The following is a 24671-nucleotide window of genomic DNA, read 5'->3' as shown; positions in this document are numbered from 1 at the left end:
TACTGCTTCAATCTGTGACGCCCCTGTACACAGATCCAGGGTCAGATTTTCTCTCTAAATCCTCTAATTAACCATTAAGAGTGTGAAAGAAAAAGTCTGTGGTAGGCAGCTTCGTCCAACACGCAGTCAGTCTATGCGCTGTGTACACTCCTCTAATTTATTGGTTTTCTACAATTGGTGTATTTTCAGACAACGCCTTCCAATGCGTGTTCACTGATTGGTGCAGCTCACATCAATCAAGTTTTGCAGCAAGGTTGGTTGAACGCTAGCCGGTTGTTGATGATCCATCAAAAGTCGTCAGTCACTGGTGGAGAGGAGTCGCAGTAATCAGGTAAGGTTTATGATGAGCTCTTTCCTAAACTAAACCGATGATCGTAGATAAGAGTACAATGAAAGCATACCACGTACAAGAGTTACCATAAATGCGTTTGTTTCCAATTGAAAGAATATACATTCAGTGTCAGTTCTATATCGCGATTCTGCCCTTGACTGTATCGGTAGCTATGCGAAGCTAGCTATGTTATGTGTGCCAAATTGATTCAGAGACTGGACTGAGAGAGTCATACGCTTTAACTGGCAGGACTCATGAATTGCATGAATGGCACCGCTTGTTCACGTTGAATAAGGAGCCAGACAATGCCTTATCATTCAAGAGGTTTGCAATGGAAGTAGAGTAAAGGCAAAGCAATTCCACATTGACTCCACAAGCTGAAATAAACTTTTGCTTTCAGTTTTTGATTGTCACCCCCCTCCCCTCTGTTGTTTTTAGTCAAGCAAAGCACACAATGCTGCTTAACTATGCAGTTGGGACATGGTTGAGTCTCACAAGGGAGTGGGTGGGACCAAATGCTGGGCTGGGTTCAAATACTATTTTAAATCCATTTTGATTCATTTGCCTGTGTTCAATTGAGCTTGTCTGGTGAAATGGAACCAACAGAATAGTCCCAGATGTGTAAAACCCACCCATTTGGGGTTGGCACTACAGACACGCTGACGCGAATGCTCAAAGTATTTGAAAGATTTCAAATAGTATTTGAACCCAAGTCTGATTGCATCAGTGTTGTTGTTGATAGACCAGAGAGAAGTACTCAACATACCAGATCAGGTAACCATAATTATGACCTTTGTACACAGATTCAAATCTTGACTGTTTGCAGTAGAGTGATTCCTCTCAAAACTAGAACCAAGACAGACCATGATTTTGGGGATTTTCACAAAATGTAATCCATAGAAGAATTGGGCTCTGTTTTCGTGTGGAATCACACAATACGTCTTGCTGATTACCATCCCTGTCTGCACTCTTATCAACCCTTATCTGTCCTTGCTTGATTGCTTGATTCCTTGCATCCTATCTCCTCGCCTAGGCCTAACTCTCAACCATATTGGAGGAGGAGGTCCAAGGACCCTCCCCTCAAACCTTCTACTCCAATGGGTGTTGAGAAGGAAGCAAGCAGAGAGAATGTGAGGTATTGTTGAAGAATGAAACGAGACAGAGCCTCTTCCTAACGTCCTTTCTCTCTCCTCTCTGTACCCAGGCCACCACCATGCAGTTTCTAAGGGGAGTCATGGAGACTGTGTCCGCCGTCTCCAACCTCTTCTCCAACCCCTACCGCGTCAGGGAAGTATCACTGTCGGACTACAGCGGAGGGGGGAAAGTCGAGCTGAAGGAGGAGGGACGCATGGTGCTGTACAAGAACACCCCTTGTCAGAGTTGGGACTGCCTGCTCAAGTGCCCTGATACGCCCACCGTCGCCTTGAGGTGGGTTGGGGGGCAGAGAGAGTGGGATGGGAGAGGACTGGAGGAGAGTGGGATGGGAGAGGACTGGAGGAGAGTGGGATGGGAGAGGACTGGAGGAGAGTGGGATGGGAGAGGACTGGAGGAGAGTGGGATGGGAGAGGACTGGAGGAGAGTGGGATGGGAGAGGACTGGAGGAGAGTGGGATGGGAGAGGACAGGAGGAGAGTGGGATGGGAGAGGACTGGAGGAGAGTGGGATGGGAGAGGACTGGAGGAGAGTGGGATGGGAGAGGACTGGAGGAGAGTGGGATGGGAGAGGACAGGAGGAGAGTGGGATGGGAGAGGACTGGAGGAGAGTGGGATGGGAGAGGACAGGAGGAGAGTGGGATGGGAGAGGACTGGAGGAGAGTGGGATGGGAGAGGACTGGAGGAGAGTGGGATGGGAGAGGACAGGAGGAGAGTGTGATGGGAGAGGACAGGAGGAGAGTGGGATGGGAGAGGACAGGAGGAGAGTGGGATGGGAGAGGACTGGAGGAGAGTGGGATGGGAGAGGACTGGAGGAGAGTGGGATGGGAGAGGACTGGAGGAGAGTGGGATGGGAGAGGACAGGAGGAGAGTGGGATGGGAGAGGACTGGAGGAGAGTGGGATGGGAGAGGACTGGAGGAGAGTGGGATGGGAGAGGACTGGAGGAGAGTGGGATGGGAGAGGACTGGAGGAGAGTGGGATGGGAGAGGACTGGAGGAGAGTGGGATGGGAGAGGACTGGAGGAGAGTGGGATGGGAGAGGACAGGAGGAGAGTGGGATGGGAGAGGACAGGAGGAGAGTGGGATGGGAGAGGACAGGAGGAGAGTGGGATGGGAGGAGGAGCAGGAGGAGAGTGTGATGGGAGGATGGAGGAGGAGGAGAGTGGGATGGAGGATGGAGGAGGAGGAGAGTGTGATGGGAGGAGGAGCAGGAGGAGAGTGTGATGGGAGGATGGAGGTGGAGGAGAGTGGGATGGAGGATGGAGGAGGAGGAGAGTGGGATGGAGGTGGAGGAGAGTGGGATGGAGGTGGAGGAGAGTGGGATGGAGGATGGAGGTGGAGGAGAGTGGGATGGAGGTGGAGGAGAGTGGGATGGAGGATGGAGGAGGAGGAGAGTGGGATGGAGGATGGAGGAGGAGGAGAGTGGGATGGAGAGTGGGATGGAGGATGGAGGAGGAGGAGAGTGGGATGGAGGATGGAGGAGGAGGAGAGTGGGATGGAGGTGGAGGAGAGTGGGATGGAGGATGGAGGAGGAGGAGAGTGGGATGGAGGATGGAGGAGGAGGAGAGTGGGATGGAGGATGGAGGAGGAGGAGAGTGGGATGGAGGAGGAGGAGGAGGAGAGTGGGATGGAGGATGGAGGAGGAGGAGAGTGGGATGGAGGAGGAGAGTGGGATGGAGGATGGAGGAGAGTGGGATGGAGGATGGAGGAGGAGGAGAGTGGGATGGAGGATGGAGGAGGAGGAGAGTGGGATGGAGGATGGAGGAGGAGGAGAGTGGGATGGAGGATGGAGGTGGAGGAGAGTGGGATGGAGGATGGAGGTGGAGGAGAGTGGGATGGAGGGTGGAGGAGAGTGGGATGGAGGATGGAGGAGGAGGAGAGTGGGATGGAGGATGGAGGAGGAGGAGAGTGGGATGGAGGAGGAGGAGAGTGGGATGGAGGATGGAGGTGGAGGAGAGTGGGATGGAGGATGGAGGCGAGTGGGATGGAGGTGGAGGAGAGTGGGATGGAGGATGGAGGAGGAGGAGAGTGGGATGGAGGATGGAGGAGGAGGGGAGTGGGATGGAGGATGGAGGAGGAGGAGAGTGGGATGGAGGATGGAGGAGGAGGAGAGTGGGATGGAGGATGGAGGTGGAGGAGAGTGGGATGGAGGTGGAGGAGAGTGGGATGGAGGATGGAGGAGGAGGAGAGTGGGATGGAGGTGGAGGAGAGTGGGATGGAGGATGGAGGTGGAGGAGAGTGGGATGGAGGTGGAGGAGAGTGGGATGGAGGATGGAGGTGGAGGAGAGTGGGATGGAGGATGGAGGTGGAGGAGAGTGGGATGGAGGATGGAGGTGGAGGAGAGTGGGATGGAGGATGGAGGTGGAGGAGAGTGGGGTGGAGGAGAGTGGGATGGAGGATGGAGGTGGAGGAGAGTGGGATGGAGGTGGAGGAGAGTGGGATGGAGGATGGAGGTGGAGGAGAGTGGGATGGAGGTGGAGGTGGAGGAGAGTGGGATGGAGGTGGAGGTGGAGGAGGTGGGATGGAGGATGGAGGAGGAGGAGAGTGGGATGGAGGATGGAGGTGGAGGAGAGTGGGATGGAGGATGGAGGAGGAGGAGAGTGGGATGGAGGATGGAGGAGGAGGAGAGTGGGATGGAGGATGGAGATGGAGGAGGAGGAGAGTGGGATGGAGGATGGAGGTGGAGGAGAGTGGGATGGAGGATGGAGGTGGAGGAGAGTGGGATGGAGGATGGAGGTGGAGGAGAGTAGGATGGAGGAGGAGGAGAGTGGGATGGAGGAGGAGGAGGAGAGTGGGATGTAGGATGGAGGAGGAGGAGAGTGGGATGGAGGATGGAGGTGGAGGAGAGTGGGATGGAGGATGGAGGAGGAGGAGAGTGGGATGGAGGATGGAGGAGGAGGAGAGTGGGATGGAGGAGGAGGAGAGGAGGATGGAGGAGGAGGAGAGTGGGATGGAGGGTGGAGGAGAGGGATGGAGGATGGAGGTGGAGGAGAGTGGGATGGAGGATGGAGGAGGAGGAGAGTGGGATGGAGGATGGAGGTGGAGGAGAGTGGGATGGAGGATGGAGGTGGAGGAGAGTGGGATGGAGGATGGAGGTGGAGGAGAGTGGGATGGAGGATGGAGGTGGAGGAGAGTGGGATGGAGGATGGAGGAGAGTGGGATGGAGGATGGAGGAGGAGGAGAGGAGGATGGAGGAGGAGGAGAGTGGGATGGAGGGTGGAGGAGAGTGGGATGGAGGTGGAGGAGAGTGGGATGGAGGATGGAGGTGGAGGAGAGTGGGATGGAGGATGGAGGTGGAGGAGAGTGGGATGTAGGATGGAGGTGGAGGAGAGTGGGATGGAGGAGGGGGTGGAGAGACCGCAGAAAAATCTTTGTTGTTGGTGATTTTCATACTTGCTGGCTTGAGCCCCTCTTTGTTTCCACCCATTCGACATCTTTCAAGACCTTTTTTTAAGCCTTAGCCCCAACCATCTCTTTAAGAATTCACATGAGTCAGCATGGCATTGTCCTCCAGAAAGTAGTCTCTAAGTAAACTTTCTCCCACGGAGCTTTGTTCATAGCACCTGCTAAATTCAGGGCAGCGATGTCGAGACCTGTAGCTCTTTTGCAGTTGTCCATAACTGTATATCTTTCCAAAAATCTGCGGTAGCGAAGATCATCAATATACTGACCAGGTCCCGGTTTCCCAAAAGCATCTTAAGGCAAAGTTCATTGTTAGAACATTATTATTATTGTTATTATTATTATTATTATTATTATTATTGTTAGGAGCATCTCCGAACTGTTTCCCCAAACTATCGTTATTAACTTTGCACTAGAAAACGCTGGTAATCCAACGCCTGCCTCAGGCCACTCGTAGAACAGTTAAGTGCATTGTTAGATGCTTTTTCTTGCCCTCCCGCATCACTTAATACACAGACGATCTCAGCTAAACATAGAATCACATGGTTTATCCGTCTCTCTGATAACTTCAGAACAAAAGTTGACTACAGATATGAAGTTGCCAATGTCTTTGCAATTGATACAAGCGACGAGTGTGTGTGTGTATGTATGTATATGTATATATATATATATAAACCGAGATGACTGGATTAAAATATAAACAGCGCACTATAGGCCTATTTCAATCATGTTGAAATACATGACATGTTTATTTTGCTAATTGTATGCTACTGTCTGTAATTTGTCTCAATTTAATTAATGATGTGTAGCCAATAATGTGCCAAATCTTGATTTAGTGCATTATCATAGGGTAAGCATTAGAATAACCCGCCTCAAAATTTGCAGCTGTAGGTGGTAATATCTCTCTAGGAGCTGATCCGTTGTCAGTATTGTGAAATAATTCTAATGTTAAGGTAATATTTGAATGGAGAAAGCTGATCCGAGAGCAGCACTCCCTTTCTTTCGATCCTGTCAGTATGGACACATGCTCCAACAATGCACTTAGTGACCATTCTCTCTGTGTGGTGCTCTGGGAAATGTATGTTACATCTTTGGCCGTTGTAGGAAAGATGCATGGTTAAAACACTAGTAAGCCTAAGTTCCATCGGTCCCTGGCCCGTGACATGAGACTAATCAGGACTCATCTCTCGGCATATCCAGCCCCACCCATTACCTCAGCCAATCATGGCAAGCCAGGAAGGATACTGTCTTTCTCCCTATATAGGTCAGTGTTTTCTCCTTGGCTAAACTAGGCTTGTAATTGAACGTTTTTGTTAATATTTACAGATCACAAGCAAGTTTTTCACAGATAGAACTGAGTTCCGATTTCCTACTCCTCCTTCCCAGCAAAAGGTGCACTCACTCACTATATTTTATTTCCCAGTCTGTAGGCTTTCCGAGGGGGAGTGAGTCATAAAACCTTTGGAAGAAGAGTAGAACATCTGAATGTAGAGAGGAAGAGGTGAAACGAGAGTTTTCACTCCGCCCAAAATCTGTCCATGAAAAATAAGCCCACGAAGTGAGGAATGTTTGAATGGAGCTCAATGAGTGTCGAATATGCTAAATTGCTACGCGAGGCATATTTGATCGACTAGAACTTTCCTAATGGTTAGGTTGTTAGGACTGCACTAATATAAGTGGACGCACGTGGCATTTCAGCAACGTTGAAAAAAAACAACTGTCGGAGTTGTGCCTGTTGTCATAGAGGACTCATCATGGATATAACCCGTTTTAACATGGACATTGCCATTGAGGGCTTCTAGCACTTTTTTAAGTAGTCAACTGCGTGGGGATTCCTATCAGTTCGGAGCAATCAGCCAATGATGAAGAAAATTGTCTACTTTAAAATGGAGATGGCCTCAATGGGGTTGCCCAGGCTGTCACAGATGCTATAATGACACTGATACAAAGATGAGTCCTCTATCTCAATGGCCTGTTGTTTACATGCATGTCTGCCCTCTCATTGGCTAGAATGGTCCCACTTGATCTCGCCTCCTCACACCTGCATTCCATCTTTGAGGACATATATTTCCATTGTTAATCGACTATCTTGCCAGTATAATGGACAATCTTTGGTCAGGGGTCAGCTGACCTTTGGTTGACATCTCCACTTCCTGTCTCCTAGGTTGTTTCAGGTCAACTCCGAGGAGGACGCCATGAACTGGTTCCCCCAGTACGCCCTCAAGCTTCGTCCCTTCTATGAGACCCTCCCCCTCCCCAAGCCAGAGGCAGTCCAGCCAATAGTAGACTGCCTCCGTAGTCACGCTGACTGGAGCTCCGCCCACATCGCCGTGGATACGGGCCTGAGGGAATGCCTGAAGCACAACCACGTCCAGAGGTGAGGTTGTAGAGTCTGGCTATAAGCATGTAATGAGTGGGTTATAAGCATGTTATTACCAAAGAGTTGCTGTAAAGCATTAGGACGTGAGTAATCCCCCGGACAGATCTGCGTCAGATCTGCTACTGTAGAATCTGTCAGGAAGGAATGTGATGGGTGAGATAACAAGCAGCAGTAATTCTGGTGTTTGGGGTTTTCGTCACTGGTTATTTGGACAAATCACGATTTAACAGGTGTTTAGCATTTCAGATTTCAGAAGGGGACGGGACATTCAGCCCGTAACCTGCAGTGAGAGAGAGCAGGTGGGGCTCCTCGTTCTAGCATCTCTTCATCTCTTAACACATATGGACTCAGAACTTAATCGAGCAGCTGACCAATTTACATGAGACTTTAGTTCTGGGTTAACCGATATTGTGGCTTAATTAAGCAATAGGGAATATGTTGATTTTTAAAATGAGCGATGGTCTCCCTCCCTTCCCCTCTCCTCTCTCCCTAATCATATTGATACTTCACACTCCTCACCCTCTCCAGCCAGATAAACGCCAGGGACGCTGCTGGTCAGACCCCGTTACACCTGGCGTGTGAGCGGGGGGAAGTGGCATGTGTCAGAGAGCTGCTGGAGGAGTGCCAGGCTCGCACCGACATCAAAGACAAGAACGGGGAGACGCCAATGCATTGTGCCGCCAAGCAGGACTCGGCTACTATTATACAGGTGTGACACACACACACACACACACACACACACACACACACACACACACACACACACACACACACACACACACAGAGTCGTGTACAGCTAACCTTGTGGGGACACACAATTCCGTGCTTCTACACCTGCATTGCTTGCTGTTTGGGGTTTTAGGCCGGGTTTCTGTACAGCACTTTGAGATATCAGCTGATGTAAGAAGGGCTTCATAAATACATCTGATTTGATTCAGTCCCATTCAAAATCCAATGTAACCCTAAACCTAACCCGTACTCGTACCCTAACCTTAACCCTAACCACCCTAAATTAGCATTTAATCTAGTGGGGACTAACAAAATGTTTGTTTGTTTACTATTCTTGTGGGGACATCTGGTCATTATGAACACCTCCTCTTTCCATGACATAGACTGACCAGGTGAATCCAGATGAAAGCTATGATCCCTTATTGATGTCACCTGTTAAATCCACTTCAATCAGTGTAGATGAAGGGGAGGAGACAGGTTACAGAAGGATTTTTAAGCCTTGAGACAATTGAGACATGGATTGTGTGTGTCATTCAGAGGGTGAATGGGAAAGACAAAATATTTAACTGACTTTTAACTGGGTATGTTAGTTGCCAGGCAGACTGGTTTGTGTCAATGGGGGGGTGCAACTCAATATTAGGAAGGTGTTCCAAATGTTTGGTATACTCAGTGTAAGACGCCCCATGCACTGTGCTGCCAAACAGTTTCAAGTTCCAGTTTGTCCCTATACCAATATGACAGTCATAGACACTGCATTACATGGGAACAGGGCAGGCTGGCCTGAGTGCAGTTGCCAACAACCCGATTTTTCCAGTTTCCAGGGATACAGCTATTTTCAACCTAGCTTCCTTTTTCTAGTGAAAATGTGTGAACTCCGCTCAGGCGTTTCTCTCATGCCTGCTACGTCAGGTTAATGATCGGGCTAACATAAACCAGGCAGCGGGTGGGGGCTCCGGGTGGTGGGGCCAGTCACAGGTAGCCAGTCTCAGAAAGGGGACATTGACTCTACTGCGAAGGCAAGGCAGGGCTGTGCTAGTTCTTTTAGTGCAGTGCTGGGTGGTACTCATTAGTCCACACTGTAGCAAAAGAGAGTTTCTCGTTGGACAAATTCTGCTAGGTCTCTCCTTGTTTTGGCCTGTTTTCTTCTTCTGTTTGATTGCTATTGAATGCAACCCTGCTTTTCAGTGTACGTGTTGAAGTACTAGCGCTCTGCGTCTCCGATCCGTGTATCCCAGATATTACTCTGCTGCGGCCGGGGCCCAGAACTGTCAGGACAGGGACAGGACCCGGCTGCTGTTATGCAGGTCAGACTGAGGACTCTGGGTCACCTCTCTATAGCTGTTAGTACACAACGCTGTCTGTTCTCTGTATTCAGATCAGCTACAAGACTGCTGCAGTACTTCTGCTGTTCCTTCCTTCTGTCCTTTTTGAATGGATTTTCAGGGTTTCAGAACACATTTGGAGGGAATAGTCACGATCTCACTCGCAGTTAAACATGTGATGTTTTATTCGCTTTTTTAAGTTTAAAAACGTATACAGATGGCCTTCATCAGAAACGTATACATTGCAATTAAAATGTCGAAAGCAAGGTCCCTATTAAAATGTGTCTGCTTTTGGTTTCTCCCTCCTCTAGGCGCTGTGCAGTAGGATGTGTGCGGGGGTGAATGAGCTGAACGGGGCGGGGGAGACGCCCCTCCATGTTTCTTGTCGCCTCGGGAGGGTAGAGGCCGTGAACGCCCTCCTGGGGGGAGGAGCTCGCTGTGACATCATCGGGGGCAGTGGCTACCCAATCCATGCCGCCATGAAGTACAGTGAGAAGGGGTGAGAGCACTGATTGGCGAAGAGGGAATGTTGATGAATGTTGATTGGCTCTTTCATTAGCTAAGGGAGAATGGAGAACACTGATTGGTGGTATAGTGGTGAGAGGAGATTGCCGTGTCCCAAATCTACCCCCTAGCTCCTGTCTTCCCCGCAGTTTTTGCAGATGTGAAGGCGCTGGATAGGTCAAACAAGATTCCACTACATTGTTTACAATTCTCTCACTCTTCTTTCTACCTTTCTCTCTCTCGCTCCCTCCTCTCGCTCCCTCACCCTCCTCTCTCGCTCCCTCACCCTCCTCTCTCGCTCCCTCTCTCGCTCCCTCTCTCGCTCCCTCTCTCGCTCCCTCTCTCGCTCCCTCTCTCGCTCCTCTCTCGCTCCTCTCTCGCTCCCTCTCTCGCTCCTCTCTAGTTGTGCTGAGGCTGTCCTGGATGCAGACCCAGGTCAGCTACAGGTAGAAGATGCCGTCTATGGAGGAACCCCCCTACACTGGTGCAAGACTGCAGAGGTAGAGGGAACACTTTACAATTACACTTACACTTTTTCACCCAAAATGAATTGTGATAAAATACTTTAATTGCCCCTCCATGATAAAATCGGAGGAACTTTGGATCTGTTTCCGTCCGTTCGTACCTACTAACATGCTTACCAGGGTTTCCATTTACCGACTTTTGGCCGATGAAAAAAAACTATAAATAAATGTTTTGCTTGCCAAATTGTCCGTCTATAGTTTAATTTGCCTAATTTTGTGAAAAGAATTGCTACTATTTTTTATTTCTCAACTGGTAATTGAAACGCGCCACCCAATCGGCGTTCTAGTGCATAAGACACGGTAGGGAGACTATCAGCGTGTCACCCACCACTTTACAATGTGAGCTGGAGGCAGTATGCATTTTGAAAACATATACTTAATAGTTTGAAACCTCAAACTTTTACTTCATATTCTGAGGCATGTCTTACCTTGCTTCAAAGTAGCCTAGTCAAAAGCAGTTATGGTCTTCCCCATTGAAACCTGCATTTCTCTCCTGTTCTATTGGTTTCTGACGTTCTTTCGTTGTCCAGAAGCCAAAGCCACAATCCTAGTCATATTAGAAACTCTTCCTAGTGTTTTCCCACAAATTGCATTTTGGCAAATGATGTTGTATTGGCTGCTTCATTACAGGAGTTGCACGTAATGTTAAGATGAATTACCATAATCTAAATGTGATTTCTGTCATTCTGAGCATTGTGGGTGGACGCCCTACTGGGTTACCCACCCAATGCAAATGGGTCCGGTAAATCTCTCAAATGTCCGGTAAATTAAAATCTTGCCGGTCATGTTGTCCGGCGTCTTTTTCCTAACGGAAACCCTGGTACGTACGTTAGTCACACGCGATATCTCCGACACCACTCACCTGATTTATTTTACATTTTTTAACCAAACTCGGGTGACTGATGCGTCTTGCCATAGAGATCCGGCATTTGTGAAACTACACTGATTGGCCCAAAGGGGGCGATATAGTAATCAGCTGAACTGAGAAACTTTGAACAAGCATTTCTCCTGTCCCGTTGAGCTCCAGTCATGACACTTTGTACTGTATATGCTTCTCCTCATGAGAAACAGGAAACGTGGGTGAATGCATCTCGCTGTGGAGATCCAACATGTGATAAAACTACACTGAGTGGGCCAAGGGGGCGCTGTATCATTCTGTAGGGGACAACATGTTTACTACTGTTGCTAGTTAAACGTACTGAAACCTGAATTACCTACTTGTTTCTATGTATCAAGTTATGGTCAAACAGATATTATTTACAAGTCTGTGTTAAACATGGCTAAGTGCTATCATGCTTTCCCTCCCAAACACCCCCCCCAGATGTGTCGTACGCTGCTGGAGCGAGGTTGCTTGGTGAACTACCTCAGTAAGACAGGGGAGAGTGCACTGCACGTCCTGACCAAGAGGGGGCGCTTCGATGCTTCCATGGTGCTGCTCACACACGGTGCGGAACCCAACCTCAAGGGTCAGGATGGGAACACAGCCCTGCATCTGGCTATGAAGGTATGTAGGGAGGGGGTGTGGTGTGTGTGTGTGTCACACAGAGGGGAAACACGGCCCTGCTTCTGGCTATGAAGGTAGGGAGGGTGTGTGTGTGTGTGTGTGTGTGTGTGTGTGTGTGTGTGTGTGTGTGTGTGTGTGTGTGTGTGTGTGGTTTATGTGTCACACAGAGGGGAAACACGGCCCTGCTTCTGGCTATGAAGGTAGGGAGGGTGTGTGTGTGTGTGGTTTATGTGTCACACAGAGGGGAAACACAGCCCTGCCTCTGGCTATGAAGGTAGGGAGGGTGTGTGTGTGTGTGGTTTATGTGTCACACAGAGGGGAAACACAGCCCTGCCTCTGGCTATGAAGGTAGGGAGGGTGTGTGTGTGTCACACAGAGGGGAAACACGGCCCTGCCTCTGGCTATGAAGGTAGGGAGGGTGTGTGTGTGTTTGGTTTATGTGTCACACAGAGGGGAAACACAGCCCTGCCTCTGGCTATGAAGGTAGGGAGGGTGTGTGTGTGTGTGGTTTATGTGTCACACAGGGGGGAAACACGGCCCTGCCTCTGGCTATGAAGGTAGGGAGGGGGTGTTTGTTGCACTCAGTGGGAGTTTAATGCTTCGGTAACCTTCCTCTTTATCTCAAATATATGAATCCCCTCAACAATATGACAAATGATTAGGGGTACGGTCTAGGGTTAGATGGAAATGATTAGGGGTGCAGTCTTTTAAAAAAAAAAAATATATATATATATATATATATATATATATATATATATTTATTTATTTATTTATTTATTTTTTAACCTTTTATTTAACCAGGTAGGCTAGTTGAGAACAAGTTCTCATTTACAACTGCGACCTGGCCAAGATAAAGCAAAGCAGTTCGACACATACAACAACACAGAGTTACACATGGAATAAACAAACATACAGTCAATAATACAGTACAAAAAATCTATATACAGTGTGTGCAAATGAGGTAGGATCAGGGAGGTAAGGCAATAAATAGGCCATGGTGGTGAAGTAATTACAATATAGCAATTAAACATTGGAATGGTAGATGTGCAGAAGATGAATGTGCAAGTAGAGCTACTGGGGTGCAAAGGAGCAAGATAAATAAATACAGTATGGGGATGAGGCAGTTGGATGGGCTATTTACAGATGAGCTATGTACAGGTGCAGTGATCTGTGAGCTGCTCTGACAGCTGGTGCTTAAAGCGAGTGAGGGAGATATCAGTCTCCAGCTTCAGTGATTTTTGCAGTTCGTTCCAGTCATTGGCAGCAGAGAACTGGAAGGAAAGACGGACAAAGAAAGAATTGGCTTTGGGGGTGACCAGTGAGATATACCTGCTGGAGCGCGTGCTACGGGTGGGTGCTGCTATGGTGACCAGTGAGCTGAGAGAAGGCCGGGCTTTACCTAGCAGAGACTTGTAGATGACCTGGAGCCAGTGGGTTTGGCGACGAGTATGAAGCGAGGGCCAGCCAACGAGAGTGTACAGGTCGCGGTGGTGGGTAGTATATGGGGCTTTGGTGACAAAACGGATGGCACTATGATAGACTGCATCCAATTTTTTGAGTAGAGTGTTGGAAGCTATTTTGTAAATGACATCGCCGAAGTCAAGGATCGGTAGGATGGTCAGTTTTACGAGGGTATGTTTGGCAGCATGAGTGAAGGATGCTTTGTTGCGAAATAGGAAGCCGATTCTAGATTTCATTTTGGATTGGAGATGTTTAATGTGAGTCTGGAAGGAGAGTTTACAGTCTAACCAGACACCTAGGTCAGAGCCATCCAGAGTAGTGATGCTGGACAGGTGGGCAGGTGCGGGCGATCTGTTGAAGAGCATGCATTTAGTTTTACTTGCATTTAAGAGCAGTTGGAGACCACGGAAGGAGTGTTGTATGGCATTGAAGCTCGTTTGGAGGTTAGTTAACACCGTTTCCAAGGAAGGGCCAGATATATTCAGAATGGTGTCGTCTGCATAGAGGTGGATCAGGGAATCACCCGCATATGTCGTTGATATATACAGAGAAAAGAGCCGGCCCGAGAATTGAATCCTGTGATACCCCCATAGAGACTGCCAGAGGTCCGGAAAACAGGCCCTCCGATTTGACACACTGAACTCTATTTGAGAAGTAGTTGGTGAACCAGGCGAGGCAGTCATTTGAGAAACCAAGGCTATTGAGTCTGCCGATAAGAATACGGTGATTGACAGAGTTGAAAGCCTTGGCCAGGTCGATGAAGACAGCTGCACAGTAATGTCTCTTATCGATGGCGGTTATGATATCGTTTAGTATCTTCAGCGAGGCCGAGGTGCACCCGTGACCAGCTCGGAAACCGGATTGCACAGCGGAGAAGGTATGGTGGGATTCGAAATGGTCAGTGATCTATTTATTGACTTGGCTTTCGAAGACTTTAGAATGGCAGGGCAGGATGGATATCGGAATGATTATAGGTACGGTCTAGGGTTAGACGGGAATGATTAGGGGTACGGTCTAGGGTTAGAATTTGGACACTACATAGTCCCTTCCCGTTCATGACCCCTTGTTTTCCTCTATGACCCCTCCTTCCGTGATCTTTACTCTCTGACCCCTGCTGTTTCGCTACTTACAGATGGACCACATGGAACTGATCAAGGCTCTGATCGTGTTTGGAGCCGACGTGGAGATGCACAATGACCTGGGAGAGACTCCCGGATTGATAGCAGCACGCACTAGTAAAGGTGAGAGGGAAGAAAGAGCAGAGGGAGGGAAAAAGGAGGATGGGGGGAGAGGGTGAGACACCCGGACTCAAAGCATCACGCACTAGTAAAGGTAAGAGGGGGGGGGAGATAGAGTAGGTGGATAGAGTGAGCAAAGGGAACGATATAATAAATGGGTGGATGAATTAATGAGAAAATTAGGAGTGTTAGTTCCTTGGTGCCTTTATAAAACGGTGACGTCACAAGCCAGCACATGAATGAATCCTAACACAACAACAATCTAACGTTGATGTGGATATTAATGAATTCAGAAGCATGTGTTATTGTGGATGATATAGCATGCATATGTTAGGGCTGTGTGAACATTAATATAACATTAACTACAGTATATTGTGTTCATTGATCATGTGATCTCTGCTCATTGCTCGATTACATTGATTAGTCAGCTGTTTGAAATGTGCTGAAATGATCATAGGCCTTACGCTCGAGGGTGGGTCAAATTGCGGGGGACTTTCTGGGAATTACTATTTCCTGGGTTTTTTCACCAACACTTGATTTGTCAGCCACTGTCACTTAGGAAGCCAGCAGCCTGAGACGGGTTGTTAGCTAAGCTAACGTTTGTAAAGCTAGCGAGGTAGCTGAATATTATAGCTAAAAAAGAGCTTGCTGCCAAAGAGCTTGCTAAGACTATGTATATACAATCAAAGAAATATATAATGTTATTTCAAAACATTGTCAGTGGTTTATAGCATTAATGTAAGCTAGCTAATGAAAGCTAATCAGTGCTGGATGCTTTCACGTTTATCTTGTGTGGGTTTGTTGCTCTTAGCTAGCACACGGACAATCAGTAGCATACTGCAGTAGTGAGACATGGGACAAATTACCAACATAGTTGGATCCTTCATTTGTTTTTACATTACACAATAAACGTTCATGAGAACCGTCAGCCCTCGAATGCTAGCTAACTAATGTTAGATTGCATGTCAGAGTTCAATCAAGCTAACTAACGTGAGCAAGCAGGGATTTTAGCTAGCAGGTCGTATTGAAAGCTAGCTACGTCCTATCAAATCTGTTGCCTGGTGTTAATTTCTGTATTTTTGAAGTTATTGTCCATGTCAATCAACCCCTCTGTTGTGGTTTCCATGGCTATACATTTATATAGTTGTTATTGATTGACTAATCGATTGAAAGTATCTCAATACAAAATAATACATGTTATCTATGTCTTTCTATGGAAACCATGCGTGTTGTCCAAATCGGCGTGTGTGATTGTTTGTGTGTCATGTGTGAATGCCTGTATGATCTTTTTTTACCACTCCTCCCTCTCTCTCAGCAATCTCTTTTTTCTCTCTGTAACTGACTGTGAAATTGAATGCATGCTTTGTTAAAGTTCTTCAGTTCATTTTGCTCTCTCTTCCCACTCTCTCTCTCCTGACCTACTCTTTCTCTCTCTCTCTCCCCACTTTCTCCCAACCTACTATTTTACTCTCTCTCATTCTCTCTCCCATTCTCTCTCTCTCTTTCTCTCTCTCATCTCCCCTCTCCTTCTCTCTCTCTCCTTCCTACCTGTCATTGTGTGTGCATGTCTCTAACCCTGTGGCTTGGTGTGTTGATTGACTGAAGGCTCCAACAGAAAGGTGCTACTGGACATGCTGTGTAGTGTAGGGGTACAGCGGTGTGCCCCCCCCTCCTCCCCCCTCAACACCCATCCTTCCCCCAAGAAGGCTGCTTCGTCACCAGGCATAGGTAAAGCCCCCCCCCCAATCCTCAATCCCCAAATGTCTCTTTGACCCTTCTCCTCCTGGGGCCATATGTATCAAGCATCTCAGAGTAGGAGTGCTAGGATCAGTTTTGCCGTTCTGATCATAATGAGTTTGATAGAGGGCATCTGATCTTAGATCAGCACTCTTACTCTGAGATGCTTTATGAATACAGGCCCTGATACCATTTTATCTTTCACCCGCTGACCCCCAACCCCAGAACCTCCCTCCCTCTCTCTTCTCTGACCCCCAACACCAATACCCCAGAACTTCCCTCCCTTCCTCTACTCTGACCCCCAATACCCCAGAACCTCCCTCCCTCTCTCTGCTCTGACTCCCACCCCCAATACCCCAGAACCTCCCTCCCTCTCTCTTCTGACCCCCAATACCCCAGAACCTCCCTCCCTCTCTCTTCTCTGACTCCCAATACCCCAGAACCTCCCTCCCTCTCTCTTCTCTGACCCCCAATACCCCAGAACCTCCCTCCCTCTGCTCTGACCCCCAACCCCAATACCCCAGAACCTCCCTCCCTCCCTCCCTCTCTCTTCTCTGACCCCTCCTTTATTTGATGGTGTTTTATCCGTTCTTTCATCCCCTCTTTTTGTTTTCTCTCTTTTCGTTACTGAAGTCTCCCTCTCTCCGGCAGCGTGATCCTCCTTACCTTATGGTCTTCTCCTTTTGAAGACTTTCTGCTTCCATTTGAAAAGGATTTCTTATTTTTCTTTTTTCTTTCTTTCTTTCTCTCTTTTTCTCACTCTTTTTTTTCTTTCGTTTTTCTCCCTTTTTCTTTTCATCAATCCGTTCGAACATTAATCTGTTTTGTTTTTAATTCATCCTTCCCTCTGCTATCGCTCCATGTTTGTATTCATCCCTCTCTTCTCTCCCTGCATTTTGAATTATGCTGGTACTTCTCCCCTCTCTTCTGTCTCTTCCCACTTCTCTCACTCCCTTTTCCCCCAGGCTCATCCCCTTCTCTCTGTCCCTCTCTTCCATTCCACTCTGCGCTCCTATTGGTTGATTAGACCTGGGTCCTTGTCTGTGATTGGCCGATAGGGTTCGAGGACATCATGCACGTTGCGGCGGCGGTGGGAGCGATGAGTCGTGGCCGGGAGGAAGTGGACGGGTTCAAAACAGGAAGCAGGAAGTGCGTTTCTGTGTATTTTATTTTGGTTATTTAGATATTTATCCGTTTTTTTCTTCATTCAAAGTACTGCTGATCTGTGTGACTCGTTGGTTGGTTGATTATTACACCAGTTTGAATGAATAGTCAAGTGTACAATATAGACAAATGACTTATATATTGTCTGAATGGCTTGTTCCTCTCTCTCCTACTGTGTAAGAGTCACTCTAATGGCCTCCTCTCTCCTCTAGGATAGATAGACTGCTATGTAAGAGTCACTCTAATGGCCTCCTCTCTCTCTAGGATAGACAGACTGCTATATAAGAGTCACTCTAATGGCCTCCTCTCTCTGTAGGATAGACAGACTGCTATGTAAGAGTCACTCTAATGGCCTCCTCTCTCTGTAGGATAGACAGACTGCTGTGTCTGGATGGAGGGGGCATTAAAGGCTTGGTTCTGATCCAGTTGTTAATCGCCCTGGAGAAAGAGGCAGGCAGGCCCATCAAGGAACTCTTTGACTGGGTTTCTGGGACCAGCACAGGGGGCATACTGGCCCTGGCTATCATCCATGGTGAGCTGTTACTGTGTGTTTATTATGAGTGTCTGTGTGCAGAGAAACTTAAATGGTGTCATGTATGTGTTTTATATAGTTGATATGGTCCTCAATATTTTTCATGGATTGTTTTTTTTTCATACAAAGTTGTCCCTAACTTCTTAAAGAGCAGCCTTGAACCGTAGACCCTTTCAACATTGAAAGTGTTTGTTTGTGAGATGCTGTCGTACCTTTCCAGGTAAGGATATGGAGTAAATCTCTCTCTCCCTCTCTTCTCTCTCTCTCCAGGTAAGGATATGGAGGAAATCTCTCTTCTCTCTCTCTCTTCTCTCTCTCTCCAGGTAAGGATATGGAGGATATCTCTCCCTATCTCTCTCTCTCTTCTCTCTCTCTCCAGGTAAGGATATGGAGGATATCTCTCCCTATCTCTCTCTCTCTTCTCTCTCTCTCCAGGTAAGGATATGGAGGAAATCTCTCTCTCCCTCTCTCTCCAGGTAAGGATATGGAGTAAATCTCTCTCTCCCTCGCTCTCTCTCTCTCTCTCTCTCTCTCTCTCCAGGTAAGGATATGGAGTATCTGCGATGCCTCTACTTCCGTATGAAGGAGCAGGTGTTCAAGGGGTCGCGACCCTACGAGTCGGCCCCTCTGGAGGACTTCCTGAAGAAAGAGTTCGGAGAGAACACCATGATGACAGATGTACGGCACCCCAGGTAACCATGGAAACACTTTGGCTTTGTCTGATTGGTCAATTCAGGGTGCTGCTGTAATACTAACACTTTCATTAGCTTCAATTGTATATTCATTAGCTATACATGTATGTTTTCTCCCATCCTGAAGTATCCTTTGTCTCTCTAATATTGTCTGTGTGTGTCTCTCTGTGTCTCTCCACAGGGTGATGGTGACCAGTGTGCTGGCAGACAGACATCCAGGAGAGCTCCATCTCTTTAGGAACTACGACCCCCCCTCCCTGGCCAGAGAACGCCCCTACGCTGCCACAGCCACCTTCCTTCCCCTCACCATACCACAAGGTAACAGAGTGGGGGGGGGGGGGGGGGCTGTGTTTGTGTTGTACCTCAGTGTGTGTGTGTGACGTGATAATGGCCATGTACTCTTCTAATCTCCACCCGGCACAGCCAGAAGAGGACTGGCCCCTCAGAGCCTGGTTCCTCTCTAGGTTTCTTCCTAGGTTCCTGCCTTTCTAGGGAGTTTTTCCTAGCCACCGTGCTTCTACATCTGCTTTGCTTGCTGTTTGGGGTTTGAGGCTGGGTTTCTGTATAAGCACGTTGTGACATCTGCTGATGTAAAAAGGGCTTTATAAATACATTTGATGGATAATGATCGCCCTGTGGGTCTAGGTGTCGGTGTTGTTTGGAGAGTGTGTGTCAGGGCCAGCTGTGTTTCCATCTGGTGGTGGTATGAGTGTGTGTGTTGTTGTTTCAGGATGGGAGGATGAGGATGTGTTGATAGTTGGATACACTCAGGAACCTGCGAAAAAACTTAGGAAGGTGACAGACCAAGGTGTGTGTGTGTGTGTTATGTCTCTGTGTGTGTGTATGTGTTGTCTCTCTGTGTGTGTGTGTGTGTGTGTTATGTCTCTGTGTGTGTGTGTGTGTGTGTGTGTGTTGTCTCTGTGTGTGTGTGTTGTCTCTGTGTGTGTGTGTTGTCTCTGTGTGTGTGTGTGTCGTCTGTGTGTGTGTCTGTTGTCTCTGTGTGTGTGTGTGTTGTGTGTGTCTGTGTGTGTGTGTGTGTGTTATGTCTGTGTGTGGTCTGTCTGTCTGACTGTCTGTATGTGTGTTATGTCTCTGTGTGTGTGGTCTGTCTGTCTGACTGTCTGTGTGTTTGGTCTCTCTGTGTGTGCTTGTGATGCCTGTTCTCTCTGAGTGAGTGTGTGGAGGTGAAAGGGTCACAGTGAAGATGCTTGGTGAATCTGCTCTCACACCTCACCAATTTAACGTAAACTTTTTTCTTCATCAATCATAATTTTGTCTGATTGATTGGTTGATTTGATGCTTAGCCCCAACCCTCTCGGCCTATCAGAGCAGGTCGTGTGGAGAGCCGCCCGTTCCAGTGGCGCCGCCCCCACCTACTTCCGACCAATGGGCCGGTTTCTGGACGGAGGGCTGCTGGCCAATAACCCGACACTGGATGCCATGACTGAGATCCACCAATACAACAAATCCCTGAAAGCAGAGGTGTGACTCTAAGAAGTTTCATCTAAAATGTTCCTTTTGTACTGAATCGTCTGTTTAACATCTCTGTCTCTCTCTCTCTGTCTCTCTCTCTCTCTCTCTCTGTTTATTTTGAATGTAGGGGCGTGGCTTAGAGGTGCAGCGTCTAGGTGTGGTGGTTTCTTTAGGGACAGGTAAGAGCTTTATATTGGTATATTATAATATGTAGAAATCATATGGATGTGTATATTATGATATTTATTGGGACAGGTAATAGATTTATGTTGGTATATTATAATATGTAGAAATCATATGGATGGTAATATGTCATATTTATTGGGACAGGTAAGAGCTTTATATTGGTATATTATAATATATAGAAATCATATGGATGGTAATATGTCATATTTATTGGGACAGGTAAGAGCTTTATATTGGTATATTATAATATGTAGAAATCATATGGATGTGTATATTATGATATTTATTGGGACAGGTAATAGATTTATATTGGTATATTATAATGTAGAAATCATATGGATGGTAATATGTCATATTTATTGGGACAGGTAAGAGCTTTATATTGGTATATTATAATATATAGAAATCATATGGATGGTAATATGTCATATTTATTGGGACAGGTAAGCCTCCCCAGGTAGTGGTGAACTCTGTAGATGTGTTCAGACCCTCCAACCCTCTGGAACTGGCTAAGAGCTTTGTAGGCGCCAAGGAGCTGGGCAAGATGCTGGTGGACTGCGTGAGTTGGTTTAACGATTGTTTGATTTATTGTGAGTGACCTTTTATCCTGCATACTGTTTAGTTAAGTGTTTGAGTTAGTGAAACGTAGGTGACACTAATAGTTGATTGGAATTCATATAAAAAAAACGTCACATTTTCATTCAACATTTCAGCTCTGAAACCAATGTCCTAGTAGTCCCTGTATGAAGAGGTCCCTGTTGTATTACTCATCTACAACATACACTGATTTCCTCTGTCTCTCTCCCTCTCCTTCTGTCTGTCAGTGTACAGACTCTGATGGCTGTGCTGTGGACAGGAGCCCGGTCCTGGTGTGAGATGATTGATACTGTCTACCACAGGTCAGTCTGACACTAACCTCATCATACTGATACTGTCTACCACAGGTCAGTCTGACACTAACCTCATCATACTGATACTGTCTACCACAGGTAGACAATGCTTATTTTGTCCACTCAGTGTATGGTGTCTGTCTCTGTTGTACATTGGAAATGGAAAGTTTTAACCCTTTGCTCTCATACCTATAAACGGGTTGAAAATGATAGATTTGTGCTCCAGGCCCTAAACTGGAACTTAGTGGCTGTACAGTGACCTGATACACATGAGGTCAGAGCTCAGTCTGCTTCCCAGCTCTGTGTGGGGTTTGACTGGCAGATGTTCTGAACTTCAGCACCACGTGCAGAAACAAGCTGCCCCCATCCCTCCCGCTAATTAGGCAACTTTTGCAAATGTTTTGTCTTGGTGAGGGGAAACGCTGTAAATGAAGATGACTGGACGTATTTTGAAAGATGCCGCCCTTGGGGATTCTAATAAATGATGTCATACAAGCAGGCAGACAGCTGTGAGTGTAAATGTGCACTTCGCGTCTCCAAATCAGTGAAACTCATGTCGTATACAGTGTCAGCGTTTTTATGATCACGGTTTGTTGTTCAGTTACAAGATGACGTGGCGTCATACCCTGGGTTGTTCTGAACACAATCAGCCTGTGTTTGTTTATTGTGAAGGAAATTTGGCGCGGCACACGCACCTGAATGCACTCAGGACTCCTTTCTATGGGCGCCTAAATTACAATCTGTCTGCCTTGTGAAAGCCTAACACTGTAAGACCCTATTTTAGAACTTAACTAGTCATGTTGGCAATGGAACAAGCTTTCGCATGATGCCCACCTGACCCAAATTGCAATTTATAATGGACCGTTTTTGGATTGTGTGAACATCAACAGTAATTGTGTAACTGCAGGGTTGTGTTCCAAACAAATCAACTACAAGTGTGCTTGATCAAGTTCCTCAATGGCACAGCTAGGAGAGGTCTAAACAACACCGTATCGTTAACTGTTCACACTCTGGAGAGGCATCTCCCCACTTGGAGACTCCAGTTAGTCCTCATTGAAACCCGTGTCATTTTTTTTTTCTCTTACGTTGCACCTACCCCATGTTTTCCAGGAATATTCTTATGTTACTCAATGTATCCAGAGTATTTTCAGTTTTCGTTGTCAACAAATGCAGTGAAAAGAACAGTAAATGTAAAATGCACATAAAGCCAAGTGTTTGGATTCAGTCTGGTCATGGTGAACTGTTGTCCTCAGCTTCAGTCTGGTCATGGTGAACTGTTGTCCTCAGCTTCAGTCTGGTCATGGTGAACTGTTGTCCTCAGCTTCAGTCTGGTCATGGTGAACTGTTGTCCTCAGCTTCAGTCTAATCATTTCCCCATTATCTCCAAACTGTTCCCTTTCAATTGCTACAGTGGTTATGCGTTTCATATTTATTCTGTAAGAAACATTTCAAGTTGGCCCTATCCATAAAGGCCAATTCCCACAAGTGTAACAGGTTAAAAACATTCTGTGTGACAGTATGGTGTGTGTGCTCTTGTTGAACTAGCCTGCTCTCTCCTACCCATCCCCCCCAGACTGAGCCCCCAGCTCTCCCAGGAGGTGATGCTGGATGAGGTGAGTGACGCCGTGCTGGTGGACATGCTGTGGGAGACCCAGATGTACCTCTACGAACAGAGGGAGAACGTCCAACTCCTCGCACAGCAACTACTCAACGGCTACTGAGAGGAGAGGCAGAGGAGAGGCAGGGATGGGATCATGCTATGGGAATCCCAGATGGACATCATACTACTACTGGCACAACAGGGGTTTGTTCATTACGCCGATTCTGTGGCAAAACGTTTTGTCAACGAAAGCAAATGGAACGAAACGGGGAGTGACCTACCAATACCTACCTACCAATTTGTTCAGTAGAAACTCATTTTCTATTGGGGTGTAATCATTGTGTAGATGAAAATGTACTTGAAAAAGCTCCGAGCAAATGTCCATAACCTGATGTTTTGTCAGAGATAGAGGAAGAGAGACACACAGAGAGGGGAAGAGGTAGAGTGACACACAGAGAGGGGAAGAGGTAGAGAGACACACAGAGAGGGGAAGAGGTAGAGAGACACACAGAGAGGGGAAGAGGTAGAGAGACACACAGAGAGGGGAAGAGGTAGAGAGACACACAGAGAGGGGAAGAGGTAGAGAGACACACAGATGGGGAAGAGGTAGAGAGACACACAGAGAGGGGAAGAGGTAGAGAGACACACAGAGAGGGGAAGAGGTAGAGAGACACACAGAGAGGGGAAGAGGTAGAGAGACACACAGAGAGGGGAAGAGGTAGAGAGACACACAGAGAGGGGAAGAGGTAGAGAGACACACAGAGAGGGGAAGAGGTAGAGAGACACACAGAGAGGGGAAGAGGTAGAGAGACACACAGAGAGGAGATAAAAGATAATAGAGCGATGTTTCTTTTTCAATCTGTACTGGAGACTGAATGTTTGAGAGCGTTTCATTCTTCCTCACAGACGCATGAAGTCAAAGTCTAAAACCTGGGGAAAGGAAGATTCAGCTTTGCACAACAGTACTGAGACTGACAAAGTAACACGTTATATAAAAAATAAATTCAGAAACGGAGGATTACACTTTGTACAATTGACCTCTTCCTGACATTGTATTTATTTACTGAGCTAATCCAAATCCTTCAAATAATCAGATTTACATTCAATAAAACAAATGCAGCCATGTAAATGATATGAATCACTGTTTTGCGTCATTATTACACCATATTACACCCATAATCCCTCGAACCGACATCCCCATTCAAGTTGATGATGCCTTAATGGGAGGGCTGGCGGCCATTCTGAACCTGTTCAATAAGAAACTCTTGTTTTCGATGCAACATGTTCTGCTATGATTTGCGACGGTGTGCACTAATGAATACGACCCGGATCTATCTCTTGTAACTACCTTTGTCCTATCATTTCTTGCTGTCTTAACCTCTCAAATCATAATTATTTCAACTGGACGGACTGAATAAATGCCACATTACTTGAATAACCAATCTCAATGGGTTGTGATACTATCTATCTGCACTATTTGTCTGTGTCTGAAATAGCGCCCTGGTCAAAAGTATGTCTACCTAGTGAATAGGATGCTATTCAGACTCAGACTTTCAGTTTTTAACTGAACTCCACCACTTGTTTGTATTAATATCCCATGTACGGTTGTGTATTGGCTTTATTATTGATGATGAAGTGGATATGTGAATAAAATAGTAACCTATGGAACTGAATAATTGATTTTTATTGTGTAATTACTATGCAATGAATTAGGTAAGGACCATTTTAACACGCCATTTCTAAGTAACGACTTGGTAAACACAGGGCTGTAAAGTAAAAAGTATCCTATCTCGGTTGCTAACCCTACAGGTAGTGTGATGTTTTTCTACATTTTGAAGTATAGTGTTTTTAG

General features: G+C 47.0%; 1 protein-coding gene across 1 annotated transcript; it reads left to right on the top strand.

Moving 5' to 3' along the window:
• Positions 1-193: 193 nt before the first annotated feature.
• Positions 194-24495, top strand: LOC106564381 (85/88 kDa calcium-independent phospholipase A2). The gene is given in 20 exon segments (XM_045690955.2): positions 194-331; positions 1536-1759; positions 7048-7260; positions 7792-7972; positions 9626-9813; positions 10222-10318; positions 11664-11846; positions 14440-14548; positions 16151-16273; positions 17341-17431; positions 17815-17978; positions 18520-18670; positions 18852-18988; positions 19401-19478; positions 19998-20152; positions 20271-20322; positions 20773-20888; positions 21154-21186; positions 21188-21228; positions 22793-24495. Coding segments are annotated over 19 exon segments (2475 nt in total). The 5' UTR covers positions 194-331; positions 1536-1544; the 3' UTR covers positions 22941-24495.
• Positions 24496-24671: the final 176 nt, after the last annotated feature.

Source organism: Salmo salar, chromosome 12 (assembly GCF_965601325.2).
Source record: "Salmo salar chromosome 12, fSalSal1, whole genome shotgun sequence".
Classification (NCBI taxonomy): Eukaryota; Metazoa; Chordata; class Actinopteri; order Salmoniformes; family Salmonidae; genus Salmo; species Salmo salar.
The sequence above is the reverse complement of the archived record's forward strand: the minus strand, read 5'-3'. Positions and strand labels throughout refer to the sequence as shown.